The sequence below is a fragment of the Heptranchias perlo genome, unplaced genomic scaffold (assembly GCF_035084215.1).
Source record: "Heptranchias perlo isolate sHepPer1 unplaced genomic scaffold, sHepPer1.hap1 HAP1_SCAFFOLD_143, whole genome shotgun sequence".
In the NCBI taxonomy this organism is placed as follows: Eukaryota; Metazoa; Chordata; class Chondrichthyes; order Hexanchiformes; family Hexanchidae; genus Heptranchias; species Heptranchias perlo.
Window position 1 is genome coordinate 801,954 of NW_027138678.1, and position 18,080 is coordinate 820,033.

Below are 18,080 nucleotides of genomic sequence, written 5' to 3' on the forward strand. Positions count from 1 at the left end.
GATGGAGACAATTCGGCCCATCGTGCCTGTGCCGGCTCTTCGAAAGAGCTTTCCAATTAGTCCCACTCTTTTGCTCTTTCCTCATTGCCCTCAACCCCTACCCCACCCCACCCCCTCCCCCACCACCCAAGTTAACAACACTACTAAGCGTATAATGAATGCAACAGAGTAAATTCGTGGTCAGGAAACAGTGACCACAACGATGTACAGAATTCAGAGTGGTCGAACCATTTGATCAGAATGTAGCTAAGAAAAACAAATGTGCTAACTATTTTAATTAAATCAGATTCAGACCACAGAAGGACGGGTTTAGCCTCTTGTGCCTACGTCAATTGCCTGAGAGCTGCATCGACTTAATCAAAGTCCTCTGCACTTTCCACGTGCATTTATGTTCTGGTATGAATCCCTTTCCATTTTAAAAGCTATTATTGATTTTGTTCCCACCACTGTTTCTCGTAGGACATTCTATATCCAAATAAACTTCCGTGTTAAAACAAATCATCTCCTTCCCAAGGCTGAGTCAGTCGCATTTTTGCCTCTGAGTCAGAAGGTTGTGGACTCCAGAGAATAGAGCAGAAAAAAAAATAGGCTGACACTCCCAGTGCATTACTGAGGGAGTGCTGTCCTTTCCTCGGTGCCGTCTTCCGGATGAGACATTAAACCGAGGCCCTATCTGCCTTCTCAGGTGGACGTAAAAGATCCCCATGGCATTATTTCGAATAAGGACAGGGGAGTTCTCCCCGATGTCCTGGCCAATATTTATCACTCAACCAACATCGCTAACACACACCATATGGTAATTTATCTATTACTGTTTCTGGGAGGTTGCTTTGCCCAAATTGGCAGCCGCGTTCCATACATGACAAAAGTAGTTCATTGGCTGTTTGGCATGTCCTCAGGTCGTGAAAGGCGCTATATAAATGCACGTCTATATTTCTTGTCTTCGCTCTTGTGCTAATCATCTTAAATTTATTCTCTCTGTTAACGGACTCAGCGACAAGTTGGCCAACTATTTCGCGATTTAAACCTCATAAGTTTGAACATCTCCGTTGAAACTTTCGTGCTTCATCAAAATCTCCACACAAATAAGTAACCAAAAACGTTAAAGGCATATTGACTTTATCTCAAGGTGGTTGGAAAACAAAAGCGGGGAGGTGATGCTTCAGTTGTACAAAGGCTTGGTTAAACCCAATCTAGAGTAATTTGAAAGGGAACAGAATGATACTAGGGCTAAACAGGTTGCATAATCTTGGCTTATATTTCTCTGAATTTAGAAGGTTGAGGGGAGATCTAATCGAGGTATTTACAATAATAAATTTATATCTAGAGGACCAGAGTACAAGGGGGCAGAAGTTATGCTGCAACGATACAAAACCCTGATTAGACCGCACCTGGAGTACTGTGAGCAGTTCTGGGCACCGCATTTTCGGAAGGACATATTGGCCTTGGAGGGAGTGCAGCGTAGGTTTACTAGAATGATACCCGAACTTCAAGGGTTAAGTTACGAGGAGAGATTACACAAAATGGGGTTCTTTCTCCAGAGTTTAAAAGGTTAAGGGGTGATCTGATCGAAGTTTATAAGATATTAAGGGGAACGGATAGGGTGGATAGAGAGAAACTATTTCCGCTGGTTGGGGATTCTAGGAGTCGGGGGCACAGTCTAAAGTGAGTTTAGAAAACATTTCTGCACACAAAGGTGGTAGAAGTTTGGAACTCTCTTCCGCAAACGGCAAATGATACTAGATCAATTGCTAAATTTAAATCTGAGGTAGATAGCTTTTTGGCAACCAAAGATATTAAGGGATATGGGCCAAAGGCAGGTATATGGAGTTAGATCACAGATCAGCCATGATCTTATCAAATGGTGGAGCAGGCACGAGGGGCTGAATGGCCTACTCCTGTTCCTATGTTCCTATAAAGGGATTGGATAGGGTAGCTATAGATAGACTATTTTCTCGGGTGGGGGAACCGACAACAAGATGGTATAATCTTAGCTGGGCCATTCACGGCTGAAATCAGGAAGCACTTTTTCAAGCAAAAGGATGCGGAAATCTGGAACTCGTTCCCCCAAAGGGCTATGAATGCCGGGTCAGCCGAATTGCTCAAGACTGTGATTGATAGTCTTTTGTTAGGTAAAGGTATCAAAGGTTATGGAGAAAAGGCGAGTGAATGGAGTGTAGATACAGATCAGCCATGATCTAATTGGACATTGGAACAGTTTCAAAGGGATGAATGGCCTAGTCCTGTTTCTCTGTTCCTATATCTTATTAAATCGCTTCTGCAGATTCGTCACAATATCACACTCTTTTAAAGTAAAGGTCCCGAAATGGAACGTAATATTCTAATTATGATGCCAATTCACTGGCAATGCATTTTTAACACATTAATCTGTGATAAAATATCTTTAGTTTAATTTGTAATGCTATCGTCATTTGCAATATAGATTTATGGATGACAGTATCATTTTATTCACCAGAAAACCCCTCCCTACTAATAAGTGAAAAATTAATATTTTGAGAGGGTAAATTAATCATGGCCATTACAATGGCAGGAAGACCTCAGTAATGTCGGGCTGCTCAGTTTCCCTTATTCTTCAAACTGGCATTAATTAAATGTCTTCCACATAATATCAATGTGTTGCAACTCTAAGACATTGCTGCAAACAGAAAAGTTAGATTTATTACAATCTTATTCTGGTTTGTCGGCTGATAAACCACGTGACATGTAAGTCCTCTCTTGCCGCTGATATCCTGAAGGTGGCAGCTCATTACCACTGAGAGCCCGATGGTGACGGCTCGGACTAATCTCCTGAAGTGGGATACTTGTTACCACTGATTTCCTGAAGGGGCGGCTTATTACCACTGATTTCCTGAATGGGCGGCTTATTACCACTGATTTCCTGAAGGGGGCAGCTTATTTGCACTGATTTCCTGAAGGGGGCGGCTTATTACCACTGATTTCCTGAAGAGGGCGGCTTATTACCGCTGATTTCCTGAAGGGGGCGATTCATTACCACTGATTTCCTCAAGGGGGCGGCTTATTACCGCTGATTTCCTGAAAGGGGCGATTCATTACCACTGATTTCCTGAAGGGGGCGGCTTATTACCACTGATCTCCTGAAGGGAGCGAGTCATTACCACTGATCTCATGAAGGGGGCGGCGCCACTCGCGGCTCATTGCCATTGTCGAGGACAAAATTAATTCTCAGTTGGAGAAGCTTGGGTTAATGTGGTTAACAGCCAATAAAACTCACTTTCACAGCCACACCTCCTTCCTCAGCAACTGTCCCCAGCTCTTACTTATTCTATGTGGATTCCAACTTAAATTCCACCCTTCATGTTGTGTCCAATTCTGGGCATCGACTTTAAGAAGGATGTGAAGGCCTTCGAGAGGGTGCAGAAAAGATGGTTTCAGGGATGAGGAGCTTCAGTGATATGGATAGACTGGTGAAGCTGGGGTTGTTCTCCTTGGAGCAGAGAAGGTTAAGACGAGATTGGATAGTGGTGTTGAAAATCATGAAGGGTTTAGATAAAGTAAATAAAGAGAAACTGTTCCCACAGACAGAAGCGTCGAGATCCAGAGAGCACAGATTTAAGGTGATTGGCAAAAGAACCCAAGGCAACATGAGCAAAAACTTTTTTTATGCAGCAAACAGTTATGATCTAGAATGTACTGCCTGAAATGATGGTGGAAGCAGATCCAACTGTGGATTTCATAAGGGAATTGGATAAATACTTGAAGGGGGAAAAATGCAGGGTTACAGGGAAAGAGCGGGGGAATGGGACTAACTGAATTGCTCTTGCAAAGGGCCAGCACAGGCTCGATGGGCCGAATAGCCACCTTCTGCGCTGTAACCATTCTATGATTCTATGTTTCGGATCCACCCATGATTGGAGATATCGTCATAACATTCAGCATTTTTCGAACCACTGCTCAATGGCCTTCTCCTGTTCCTATAGTAAAAGACTCGAGGGGCTTAATTGCCATGGCCCGCCGGAGGCACACTACCGACATCGACCTCTCTCCAGCCCGAATGCTCTCTGAAATCTCTGCGCTCCTCCAATTCCTGCCTCTTGCGCATTCCCCGGTTTTCATCGCTCCACTGTTGTCGGCTATGCCTTCAGCCGCCTAGGCCCTAAGCTCTGGAATTCCCTCCCTAAACCTCTCCACCCCCCTCTCTCTCTCTCCTCCTTTAAGACGCTCCTTCAAACCTGCCTCTTTGACCAAGCTTTAGGTCACCTGTCCTGATATTTCCTTATATGGCTCGCTGTGATATTTTGTCTGATTTACGTTCCTGTGAAGCACCTTGGGACGTTTGATGACGTTTAAGGCACTGTAGAAAGGCAAGTTTTTGTTATTGAAGTGATGGACTTTGGGAAGAGCAACATGGAGAGGCAGTGTAATCTAAATGTGACTATTTGGAGGAGGATGCAATAGCAGAGGGTCCTGGCGGTACATATTCATGTATCTTTGAAGGTGGTAGGGCAAATTGATAAAGTCGTTAAGAAATCTTATTGGATACCTATACCTGCAAATAGTTGCACTGAATACAAAAACAAGGAAGTCATGCTGAACCATTACATATCACTGGTTAGGCCTCAGCTGTGGTACTGTGTACAATTCTGGGCACCGCATTGCAAGAATGTCCAGGCCTTGGAAAGGATACAGAGGAGGTTTATCAGTATGAAGGACTTCAGATTTGGAGAGCTTGGAGAAACTGGGATTGTTCTCCTTAGAGCAGCAAAGGTTAAGGGGAGACGTAACAGAGATATTCAAAATTATGAGGGGATTTCGTAGAGCAAGTAGGTAGAAACGGATTCCTCTGGCAAGTGAGTCGGTAATCAGAGGTCATAGATCTAAAATAATTGGCAAAAGGGCAAGGGAGCAGATTTTTTTTCACACAGAGGGTTGTTAAGACCTTGAACGCATTACCCTAAAGTGTGATGGAAGTAGATTCCATAGGAACTTTCAAAAGGCAATTGGACCGTGTACTCAAAGAGCTCTAATTTCCAGGGTTATGGGAAAAAGGCTGGGATGTGGCACATAAAAACATAAGAAATAGTGGCAGGAATAGGCCATACAGCCACTGGATCCTGCTCCATCTTTCCATACGATCATGGCTTCGACCTCAACTCTACTTTCCTGCCCGATCCCCGTCTAAATTGGACTAAATTAGATCGCCCTCTCAAAGAGCCGGCACAGGCAGGGCGGGCCGAATGGCCTCCTTCTGTGCTATAAGATTCTATATTTCTATGATTCAGTTGAGGCGAGGTCCTTCTGTTCTGTGCGCCAACATATTATAGAATCATAGAATCATTGAAGTTTACAACATGGAAACAGGCCCTTCGGCCCATCATGTCCATGTCGCCCAGTTTATACCACTAAGCTAGTCCCAATTGCCTGCACATGGCCCATATCCCTCTATACCCATCTTACCCATGTAACTGTCCAAATGAGACTGAATACTTTGTAAATATACCACCAATTATAGGCAGATGTACATGCTTAGTCTCAGGGATTTCTTGCGTGATCCAGGATAGACAGATGAGAGCAGGTAATATTTTCTCAGTCTCTCGGTAAGAAATGTCGAACTTTCTATTCAATTCATCCCTTTGTGCGGGGAAAAAAAATAAAAACTCCACAGCAGGAATTGCAGAACTAGTTACAAAATAGCTTCAGGGAACTTTTAACTTCACCTTATTTCTCAGTCAAATATCGAATGAATGTAGTTGTAGTTTTCTCATTCTCTGGATGTCCGACCCGGATGGCAAGTTGAAAAGTTACTCAAAAAGTGAGAATATAGAATTAGGGAGTCGTAAATTCCGGGCGATAAGCTGTGGTGAACCAAGGGTTAAAAAGCTCAAAAATCAACTAATGAATTGGGTTATGTCAATAACAATATGGCAATGATGAGCTGGCGATCTCGTGCATAGAATTACATAGGAATTAAAACACGGAAACAAACCTTTTGGTCCTGCCAGTCTCGCAAGTGGCCATCCTATTTACCGCCCTCTGCCGAAATCCCTTAATGCCCTATAATCCAATCGCCTAACTAACTTATTCTCACTAACTAACTAAATGGTGCCGAGGTACAGATAAGCCATAATCTAATTCAATGGCACAGCAGGTTCGAGGGGTTGCATGGCCTACCCCTGTTTCTAATGTTCCTTAAATGCTGGCCTGGTCTGTGCTCAAGCCTTCTGAGCAAAAATGGCTATACCAGCTCTCTGCCCTAAAATTAATCTTATATCTATGTGTCCTCATTTCAGACTTTTCTACCACTGGAAACAGTCTGATTTTACCTACTCAATGAATCATACAGCGCAGAACGAGGCCTTTCAGCCCATCGTGCCTGTACCGGCTCTTTGAAAGAGCTATGTAATTGACCTCACTCCTCTGCTCTTTCCCCATACCCCTGTAATTCACCCTTTTTGAAGTATATGATCCAAATCCATTTTGAAAATTACGAATCAACCTGCTCCCACCACCCTTGCAGGCCAGATCATTGCAACTCGCTGGGTGAAAATAATTTATCCTGATGTAGTCTTCCCCAATCCTGCAAAGTTTTATGCACCTCTATTAAATCAACCTGTCACCTCCTTTGTTCTAAAGAAAATAGCCCCAATCTATCAGCATGACCTTTTCTCTGCTTTAATTAATCATAAATTAATCATAAATTGGCCGACTCCTGCTCCAATTTCTTATAAAAACTTATGAAGGCACAAAGCAAGGGTTAAGTGTCTCTTTACATGCAGCTGTTGATTAGTTTCCATCGACATGTTTGATATCTTGCCCCCTTGACCTCTGACCACTTCCCTGTTTGCGAGCAATACATTTCTGACACTTCTGCTTTCCTTCGGTGTGTTATCAGGATGTTCCAGTTCAACCGATTCATTGCAGATGGCGCATTTTGCGGTCACTGTGACTAAAGAGGAAATGTGATCCTAACGTTCCCACATAGATCTTTGCCTGGCCGCTTATTTTTTGAGCCGTTGTGTTTGTGTCCCGGTGTATTTTACTGGAGCTGGGGGGGGGGGGGGCGGGGGGAAGGGAGTGTCGTTGTCCGCGGCTGGCTCTGCTCCGTAACAGAGGATTAAAACCACCATGTGGGAGAGAACAAAACTAAAGGCCATGAATATAAGATAGTCACTAATAAATTCAAATGGAAATTCAGGAGAAACTTCTGCACCCAGAGAGCGGTTAGAATGTGGAATTCGTTCCCGCGTGGAGTAGTTGAGGTGAATAGCGTGGATGCACTTCATGGGAAGCTAGATCAACACATGAGGGAGAAAGGAATAGAAGGATATGCAGATAGGGTGAGATGAATTAGGGTGGGAAGAGGCTCATGTGTCGCATTAACACCGGCATGGACCTGTTGGGCCGAATGGCCTGTTTCTGTGCTGTAAACACCATGTCATTCCATTTCAATTACAGTAGCCGGTCACCAAGAGAGACAATGTGGGCAGATTTTTGGAAGATGCACTCTAGAGAGACTAAAGTTCTATCCTGGCCACTGCTACTAATCTGTTCAGAGCAACTTTACTGAGCATCAGGTACCGTGTGTTAGGTTCCTCCTGCTGTTATCATGAAACTCTGATGCTCGGTACTTCAACTCTGTAAAAATCAGTGTTCACAATCAGCTTTTTCTCTTCATAATGGATCAGTCAGGGGGAGGTCACTGCGACTGTTCACAGTCCCATCTATCACTCTCGGTAGCAGCTTTCCGTGATTGACTTCACGGAGTTCAGCACAATAGCATTTAACTCAAAGAGACATCCCATACTTATTGCACATTGGTTTAATGTTAATGGGGAGAGTCCACCACTATGTGCTGAATACTGTCCACCCTGAATACTGTCACTCTGAATAGTGTCACCTTGACCACTGTCACCCTGGCTACTGTCATCCTGGCTACTGCCATTCTAAAAACTATCCCACTGTCTACGGTCACCATGACAACTGTTACCCTGACTACTGTCACCGGGACAACTGAAACCCTGCCTACTGTGAAGCTGACAACTGTTATCCTGACAACGGTTTACCCTGACTATTGTCATCCTAACAACTGCCACAATGACTACTGTCACCCAGCCTCCTGTTACCCTGAGTACTTTCACCTTGACAACTGTCATCCTGACAGCTGTCACCATAACCACTGTCACCTTGACAACCGTCGCCCTGGACACTGTCACCGCTGTTAGTCAACCTTGGACCTCCAATCACTGCAAACTGTTAACACACAAAACACTGGCCGCGAATTAATGAAATCAGCCACTTATAGTGGAATATTGTGTGCCGCATTTAAGATTCTATCAACATTTGCAGCTTGTCATGTTCCAGGGCGCGCTAAAAATTGTACACAATAATCTATGGCCTAATCATTAGCGTAATTTCCGTCGTTATCCATCCTCTGGCCCAAGGAATGGAACTTATTAATTATTCCTCATGTCTCATCCCTCTGTGACGCAGCCTCCTTGCGCTCCTCCAGGGGGCCTAGTATAGGACCTATTGAATTAGCATAGGGATAGACACTCGTTTTATTAATAGGACGTCTCTCACTCCATCAACTATAAAGGCCCAAACAAGCCTGATAAGTGAATTCTCCTAAGAACATAAGAACATAAGAAAAAGGAGCAGGACTAGGTCACATGGCCTCTCGAGCCTGCTCCACCATTCAATCAGGTCATGGCTGATCTTCGACCTGAACTCCACTTTCCCGCCCGATCCCCATATCCCTTGATTCTCTTAGAGTCCAAAAATCTATCTATCTCAGCCTTTAATATATTCAATGACTGAGCATCCACAGCCCTCTGCGGAATAGAATTCCAAAGATTCACAACCCTCTGAGTGAAGAAATTCTTCCTCATCTCAGTCATAAATGGCCGACCTATTATCCTGCGGCTATGCCCCCTCGTTCTAGACTCTCCAGCCATGGGAAAAAAACTCTCAACATGTAACCTGTCGAGCCCCCTCATAATCCTATATGTTTCAATGAGATCACCTCTCCTTCTTCTAAACTCCAGACAGTATAGGCACATTCTACTCATTCTCTCCTCATAGGATAACCCTGTCATCCCAGGAATCCACCTAGTGAACCTTCGCTGCACCGCATCTGAGGCAAGTGTATCCTTCCTTAGATCAGGAGATCAAAATTGTACACAGTGCTCCAGGTGAGGTCTCACCAAAGCCCTGTACAATTGCAGTAAGACTTCCTTACCTTTGTCCTCCAACCCCCTTGTAATAAAGGCCAACATTGCATTTGCTTTCCTAACTGCTTGCTGTACTTGCGTGCTAACTTTTTGTGTTTCTTGTACGAGAAACAGTTCAGTACTGGGATAGGTAGTGTGTGCACGCTTCAGGTGTAGCAACTAGCGGAACGGCTATGCAAGTCAGAAATATATTTCTAATCCAGTTACTATCTGGTTCACACGTCAGGTTTCTTTTCCTGATTGAAAAAAGAGCAGCCTCGCTCAAAGCCTTGTTGTCAATTGTACACTGCGTATCACGTGACTGAACTGACATACCATCTGAAACAGCTGCGTTAGTTGGTTTTCGCAATGCATGGAAGTGGAAGCATGCAGTTGTTTTCTGTCACAGCCCTTTAGCGCTGTTTCCTCAGAATTCCCCGCCTTTACAATATATCTAATGTCATCTCAGCATGCTCATCAACCTGGTATTCCTTACAGTGGGTGAGTACTGTCCAGCTTTTTTTCCCCGGTTACATAAAATATTGCTGTTAATTTTGATTGAGGTTTGAATTTATTAACTAAAATTCAAATCTAACAAACAGGAAACCGGAAACGAAGGGTTTGAGCCTTGTTACTTGGTGTCAGCAGTGGCTCAGTGGGTAAGCACTCTCGCCTTTGCATAAAGAGGTTATGAGTTCAACTCCCACTCCAGAGACTTGAGGTACACAAGCTAGGCTGAGACTCCAGTATCAGTACTGAGGTAGTGCTGCACTGTCGGAGATGCCGTATGTCGGATTGAAACTTTAAATCGAGGCCCCGTCTGCCCTCTCAGATAGACCTAAAAGACCCAAAGGCCACTGTTTCGACCAAGAGCAGAGGCGTTCCCTCTGGTGCCTTGGCCAATATTTATACCTGAACCAGCATCATTAAAACCGGTTATCTGGTAATTATCTCATTGCAGTTTGTGGGAGCTTGCTGTGCACAATTTTGACTGCTCAGCTTCCTTGCATTCCAACAGTGACTACAATTCAAATGTACTTCATTCCCTGTAAAGCTCTGTGCGACGCCCTAAGGTCTTTAAAGGCGTTATAGAAATACAAGTCCTTCCATTCATTCTATGGAGCAAGGCATCCTGATTAAGCCCAACAACAATTTTCATTCACAAGTCGCCTTTAAAACGTCCCAAGGCGCTTCAACAGGAGCGTAATCAAACAAAAATTGACACCAAGCCACATAAGGAGGTATTAGGACAGGTGACCAAAAGTCCTTAAGGAGCGTCTGAAAGGAGGAGAGAGGCAGAGAAGTTTAGGGAGGGAATTTCAGAGCTTAGGGCCTAGGAGGCTGATAATGGTGGGGCGATTCAAATCATGAATGCTCAAGAGACAAGAATTAGAGGCGCACAGAGATCTCAGAGGGTTGTAGGGCTGGACGATCCAGCAATATTTTTGGAAACGTTTCTATTTATTATTACATTCACTAAGAGATTGGAGCAGCTTGCATGAGCTCTACAATGTTGCTGACCTGCACTGGGTGCTTTCAAATGGACCAAGCCTTTTTCTGACAACACTGAATTAACAGCATTCCATCCTGTTCCATGATATAATTAAATTCCTATATTCGGCTACAGAAAAAAAAACCTTTTGAACACGGTAAACAAAGCACAATTCGGTAATCACTATCAGTTTACCCTGGAACATAGAAGCGTCAAACGTAGAGACCATTTGTCCCGTCTGCACGGTACCTGAATTATTATTTAAACATCTGAATATCTCACTATCCATAACATTAACAAGGAGAACTTGCGTTTTTAAAGCACCCTTTATATAGGAAATCGTCCCAGGTCGCTTCTCGGACTTTTATTAAAACATAGATGCTAACCCGATGAAGGAGGCAGAAAAAAGGAGCATAACCATAAAATTAGAGCCAGGCCGATCAGGGGTGATGTCAGGAAGCACTTCTTCACACAAAGGGGAGTGGAAATTCTGGAACTCTCTCCACAGGGAGGAGGCTGGGGGCCAATTGAAAATTTGAAAACTGATATTGATAGATTTTTGTCAGACAAGGGTATTAAGGGCTAGGGAACCAAGGTGGGTGGATGAAGTTAAGATACGGATTAGTCATAATCTAATTTGGATAGCGGAACAGACTCGAGAGGCTGAATGCCCCACTCCTGTTCCTCTGTTTCTATTAGGAGGGTTGACCAAATGGCCATATAAGGAGATATTAGGACAGGTGACCGAAAACTTGGTTAAATAGATAGGTTTTAAGAGGGGTCTTACTGGAGGAGAAGGAGGGGCCCAGGAGCGAATTACAGCGCATGGGCCTGGAAGACTTAAGGCACGCATACTTCAGTTAATGTTTTCCTCAGTTGTGTCAAATGTCAGTTCATCCGCCACTCAAAATTACTGGTGTCATGAGTCTCGTTCGCCTCTGTCAACCAGTCAGTATCCTTTGTGTTAATTTTGTTCTCGCGTGTGAGCGTTGCTAACAAGGCCCCGTTCATTGCCTGTTCTTATTGCCCTAATAACGAGGCTGGGGGCCTTCTCCTTTATCCGCTGCAGGCTTATTAGCGATGGTGCCTGCACTCCAGTGCGAAATAGCTCTAGTCATATAGATTGGCTGCATGATATAAAACATATTCTCTTTCCTTCTAGGTTACTTCTCACAAGCACAGGATGTCCCCAGCTCAGGTCAGTGCCTGCTTTCAACAGTCTGATTTGTTTCCATATTTAAAGGAAACGTGGCGGAATAGTGTCAGTGGAAAACTTTAACGGCGTGTAATATTTTTTTTAAATAATCCGTCTACTTTAAAAGCCAATTTCATTGTCTAACCATTTGCTTCCTATGACATTGTGCCCACGAGCCTCAGTCGCCATTTGGGGTCACTTGTGTTCTGTTATTCTAACTCTGCAATGTAGAAAGGCCAACGAGTTGACTGAATTTTCCAAGGGTGGTCGCTCAACAAATAGCACGTGATGATTACGTAATGAGACACGGTGGATTAGTGAAATGACACATTTATAGATCGTTGTCATAGAATCGTAGAATCTTACAGTGCAGAAGGAGTCCCATCGGCACATCGTGCCGCTTTGAAACAGGTATCCAATTGGTCCCACTCCCCTGCTCTTTCCCCATAGGGCTAACATGTTCTCCCCTTCAAGTATTTATCGAATTCCCTTTTGAAAGTTATTATTGAATCTGCTTCCACCGCCCTTTCAAGCAGCACATTCCAGATCATAATAACTCTGCATAAAAACCTTCTCCTCATCTCCCCCTCTGGCTCTTTTGCCAATTACCTTAAATCTGTGTCCTCTGGTTACCGACCCTCCTGCCAATGGAAGCAGTTTCACCTTACTTACTCCATCAAAACCCTTAATGACTTTGAAAACCTCCATCAAATCTCCCCTTAACCTTCTCTGCTCTAAGGAGAACAATCCCAGCTTCTCCAGTCTCTACACATAACTGGAGTTCTTCATCCCTGGCAACATTTTAGTAAATCTTCTCTGCACCCTCTCTAAGGCCTTGACATCCTTCCTAAAGTGCGGTGCCCAGAATTGAACACCATTCTCCAGCTGAGGCCTAACCAGTGTTTTATGAAGGTTCAGCATAACTTCCTTGCTTTTGTACTCTGTGCCTCTATTAATAAAGTCCACGATCCAATATGCTTTTTTAACAGCCTTCTCAACTTGTCCAGCCACCTTCAAAGATTTGTGTACATACACGTCCAGGTCTCCCTGTTCCCGCAATCCAGTTAAAATTGTACTATTTAGTTTATATTGCCTCTGCTCATTCTTCCTACCAAAATGCATCACTTCACACTTCTCTGTGTTAAATTTCACCTGCCATGTGTCTGCCCATTCCACCAGTCTGTCTCCGCCCTCCTGTGTGGTTTGAAAACAAATCGACAAAACATTTACAATCGTGACTGGTCTCTGGCTGGGGGGTCCAGAACGAGGGGTCACAGTCTCAGGATACGGGGGTAGGACACTTAGGACTGAGATGAGGAGAAATTTCTTCACTCAGAGGGTGGTGAACCTCTGGAATTCTCTACCACAGAAGGCTGTCGAGGCCAAGTCACTGAATACATTTAAGAAGGAGCTGGATAGATTTCTAGACACAAAAGGCATCAAGGGGTATGGGGAGAGAGCGGGAATATGGTATTGAGATAGAGGATCAGCCATGATCAAATTGAATGTTGGAGCAGGCACGAAGGGCCGAATGGCCTACTCCTGCTGCTATTTTCTATATTTCTATGTTTTTATGTGCCAAAAAGTGAGCTTCTCCTGCACATGCGCTATGCTTCATCTAAATTCTGCAATACATTTCGACACCAGGACTCTGAGCATGTTCCTGCTGGACAGTTACCACTGATGCAAGAAAAATAGAGGAACTTTCACAATTTGACCCGCACATTTAGTCAGAAAGTAAGCTATTCGCCTGAACTACTCCCTGCAGTTATTGTCTCTCCTCATTCTTCCTTCCAAAATGCATCACTTCACAATTCACTGCATTAAAGTTAATAAGAATACAGAACCAAGTCGGACAAATATCCAATGAAACGTGATTGATTTGATAACAGAATAGAAAACTATAGAAGAACGATAGGGATGGAAAGAATGGAAGAGGTGGGCAGTATTGATCAAAGAAGCTGTAGGTACTGAAGAGGGATGATGTAGTTGACGGGTCAAAGACAGAATCTATATGGTGATGGTTAAAGAACAATAAAGGAGCTATTATGTTACTGGGTGCATTCTATAGACCACCAAATGGTGGGAAGGAGATAGAGGAGCAAATTTTCAGGCAAATTACAGAAAGATACATGGCTTTGTCAAGGGAAGATCATGTCTGACTAATTTGATTGAATTTTTTGAGGGGGTGACTAGGCGTGTGGATGAGGGTAACGCAGTGGATGTGGTATACATGGATTTCAGTAAGGCCTTCGATAAAGTCCCCCACAGGAGACTGGTCAAGAAGGTACGAGCCCATGGAATCCAGGGTGCCTTGGCACTTTGGATACAAAACTGGCTTAGTGGCAGAAGGCAGAGGGTGATGGCCGAAGGTTGTTTTTGTGACTGGAAGCCTGTGGCCAGTGGGGTACCACAGGGATCGGTGCTGGGTCCCTTGCTGTTTGTGGTCTACATTAATGACTTGGATATGAATGTAAAAGGTATGATCAGTAAGTTCGCTGATGATACAAAGATTGGTAGGGTGGTAAATAGCGAGGAGGATAGCCTCAGTCTGCAGGACGATATAGATGGGTTGGTCAGATGGGCGGAACAGTGGCAAATGGAATTTAACCCGGAAAAGTGCGAGGTGATGCACTTTGGAGGGACTAACAAGGCAAGGGAATACACAATGAATGGGAGGACCCTAGGCAAGACAGAGGGTCAGAGGGATCTTGGTGTGCAAGTTCACAGATCCCTGAAGGCGGCGGAACAGGTAGATAAGGTGGTAAAGAAGGCATATGGGATACTTGCCTTTATTAGCCGATGCATAGAATATAAGAGCAAGGAGGTTATGATGGAGCTGTATAAAACACTGGTTAGGCCACAGCTGGAGTACTGTGTGCAGTTCTGGTCGCCACACTACAGGAAGGATGTGATCGCTTTGGAGAGGGTGCAGAGGAGATTCACCAGGATGTTACCAGGGCTGGAGCGCTTCAGCTATGAAGAGAGACTGGGAAGATTGGGTTTGTTTTCCTTGGAGCAGAGGAGGCTGAGGGGGGACATGATTGAGGTGTACAAAATTATGAGGGGCACAGATAGGATGGATACTAAGGAGCTTTTTCCCTTCGTTGAGGGTTCTATAACAAGGGGACATAGATTCAAGGTAAAAGGCGGGAGGTTTAGAGGGGATTTGAGAAAGAACTTTTTCACCCAGAGGGTGGTTGGAGTCTGGAACTCACTGTCTGAAAGGGTTGTGGAGGCAGGAACCCTCACAACATTCAAGAAGCATTTGGATGAGCACTTGAAATGCCATAGCATACAAGGCTACGGACCAAATGCTGGAATATGGGATTAGAGTAGACAGGGCTGATGGCCGGCGCGGACACGATGGGCCGAAGGGCCTCTATCCGTGCTGTATAACTCTATGACTCTATGACTATAGAATAGTGTAAATGGGGGACTTCAATTATCCCAATATTGACTGGGATATTAAGAGTCTGAAGGGCGAAGAGGGGGGGGGGGGGGGGGATTCCCGAAATGAATAAAAGCGAACTTTCTCGATCAGTAATTGAACAATGGGAGGAATTCAAGGAGGGGATGGTTCCGGTACAGAGTAGACACATCGTTACGAGGGGGAAATGAATGGCATCCAGAGCTCGATCTCCCTGGATGACTAAAGATATAGAGATTAAAATGAAACAGAACAAGAATGCTTGTGACAAATGTAAGGTTCATAATACAGTAGAGAACCAGGCTGAATACAGAAAGTACAGAGGAGGTCTAAAAAAGGGAATAAGAGGGGCAACAAGAGAGAATGAGAATAGATTAGAGGCTAACATAAAAGGGAACCTAAAAGCTCTTTATAAACATATAAATAGCAAAAGGTTCGTCAAAGGAAGGGTGGGACTGTTTAGGGACAAAAAGGACATCGTCTTGTGGAGGCAGAGGACATGGCTGAGGTACTAAATGAATACTTCGCATCCGTCTTCATTAGAAAACAGGATGCTGCCATTGTAGTAGTAAAGGAGGAGGTAGTAGCGATATTGGAAAGGATAAACATAGATAAAGAGGAGTTACTTAAAAGATTGGCAGTACTCAAAGTAGAAAAGCCACCCGTTCCAGATGGGATACATCCTCGGTTACTGAGGGAAATAAGTATAGAAATTGCGGAGGCTCTGACCACAATCTTCCAATCCTCCTTAGATTATGGGGACGGTGCCGGAGGACTGGAGGATTGCAAATGTTACACCCCACTTTTCTACAAAAGGGGAGAAGGATAAACCCAGCACTTACAGGCCGGTCAGACTAACGTCAGTCGTGGGGAAACTTTGAGACAAAATGCGGGACAAAATTTATTTGCACTTGGAAATGTATGGACGAATAAATGAAAATCAGCACGGATTTGTTAAAGGAAAATTGTGTTTGACTAACTTGATTGAGTTCTTTGATGAGGTAACGGAGATGGTTGATGAGGGGAGTGCGGTAGATGTTGTGTCTATGGACTTTCCAAAGGCATTTGATAAAGTACCAAAGACTTGTTAGCAAAATTAAAGCCCGTGCGATTAAAGGGAGAGTGGCAGCGTGGATACAAAATTGGCTCGGGACAGAAAGCAGAGAGTCATGGTGAATGGTTGTTTTTCAGACTGGAGGGAAGTATACAGTGGGTGTTCCCCCGGGGTCAATGTTAGTACCATTGCTCTTTTTGATATATATTAATGACATGGACTTGGGTATAGAGGGTATCATTTCAAAGTTTGGAGATGACACGAAACTCGGAAATATAGCAAACATTGTGAAGGATAGTAACGGAATTCAGGTGGACATAGGCAGACTGGTGAACTGGGCAGATACGTGACAAATGAAATTTAAGGCAGAGACGTGTGAAGTAATACATTTTGCTAGGAAGAACGAGGCGAAGCAATATAAAATAAATGGTACAATTTTAAATGGTGTACAGAAACATTGAGTCCAAAGGGTGTGTGTACACAAATCTTTAAAGGTGGCAGGGCAAGTTGAGAAGGCTGTTTAAAAAGCATATGGGATCCTGGGCTTTATTAATAGAGGCACAGAGTACAAAAGCAAGGAAGTTATGCTAAACCCTTTATAAAACACTCGTTAGGCCTCTGCTGGAGTATTGTGTTCAATTCCAGGAAGGATGTCAAGGCCTTAGAGAGGGTGCAGACGAGATTTACCAGCATGGTGCCAGGGATGAGGGACTTCAGTTATGTGGAGAGACTGGAGATGCAGTGGCTGTTCTCACTCGAACAGAGAAGGTTAAGGGGAGATTTGATAGAGGTGTTCAAAATCATGGACGGATTTGAAGGAGTAAATAAGGATAAACTGTTTCCAGTAGCAGAAGGGTCGGTAACAGATTTCAGGTGATTGGCAAAAGAACCAGAGGCGACATGAGGAAGCATTTTTTCCACAGAGGATTGTTATGATCTGGAATGCACTGCCTGATACCGTGGAGGAAGCAGACCCAATAGCAACTTTCAGAAGGGAATTGGATCTCTACTTGAAAAGAAAACATTTGCAGGACTATGGGGAAAGATCAGGGGAATGGGACTCATTGGATAGCTCTTTCAAATAGCTGGTGCAGGCACGATGGGCTGAATGGCCTCCTTCTGTGCTGTGCCATACTATGTTTCATTTATAATTTCTTTGGTTGTAGCAACCACTGTGTAGACTACAGCTGGGGTATAGATTACAGTCCTGGACATGGAAGTATAGGAAGGATTTTGGAGCCATGGAAAGGATACAGCCTAGTTTCGCTAGAAAGATGTCTAAATCCAGCTTGCTACAAACATTGGAATTATAGCATTAAACAGTCAAGTGTAACATACGTTGCAGTGTGAAATGAAATATAGGTCAGATTTATCAAATTAGAGCTTAGGAGTACCATTTAGAGCTTGACACGTGTCGCATTTTATTCAGGAATAAGACAAGTATACTGAACAGTTATTGTGCTGCTATCAGTATAGTGCAGCTATGCACAAAGTAGACATTTTTAACAAGTCACCGTTCCTTCAATGAAGTAGTGCAGAAATAAATCACAATGATTTTATGACTTTGCCACGCATAATACCTGTACTCTGTCAGTAGCGGGTTAATCAAATTATAACTGCAAGACAGACAATTAACTTTTTGTCCAAATAAACTGTTAACAGAACCATAAGACTGAGGTAAGAACTACAGAGCCTTGGACGCATATAGCTCAGATACAGGC

General features: G+C 43.9%; 1 protein-coding gene across 1 annotated transcript in view; it reads left to right on the forward strand.

The window, feature by feature from the left end:
* The first annotated feature begins 9,549 nt into the window (after positions 1-9,549).
* The window catches only part of LOC137308904 (uncharacterized), a 28,681-nt gene continuing 20,150 nt past the window's right edge, over positions 9,550-18,080 (forward strand). The window contains exons 1-2 of the mRNA XM_067977347.1: positions 9,550-9,689; positions 11,843-11,878. Of these exons, the coding sequence (XP_067833448.1) occupies positions 9,659-9,689; positions 11,843-11,878 (67 nt within the window). The 5' untranslated portion in view covers positions 9,550-9,658. The remainder of the gene's footprint in view (positions 9,690-11,842; positions 11,879-18,080) is intronic.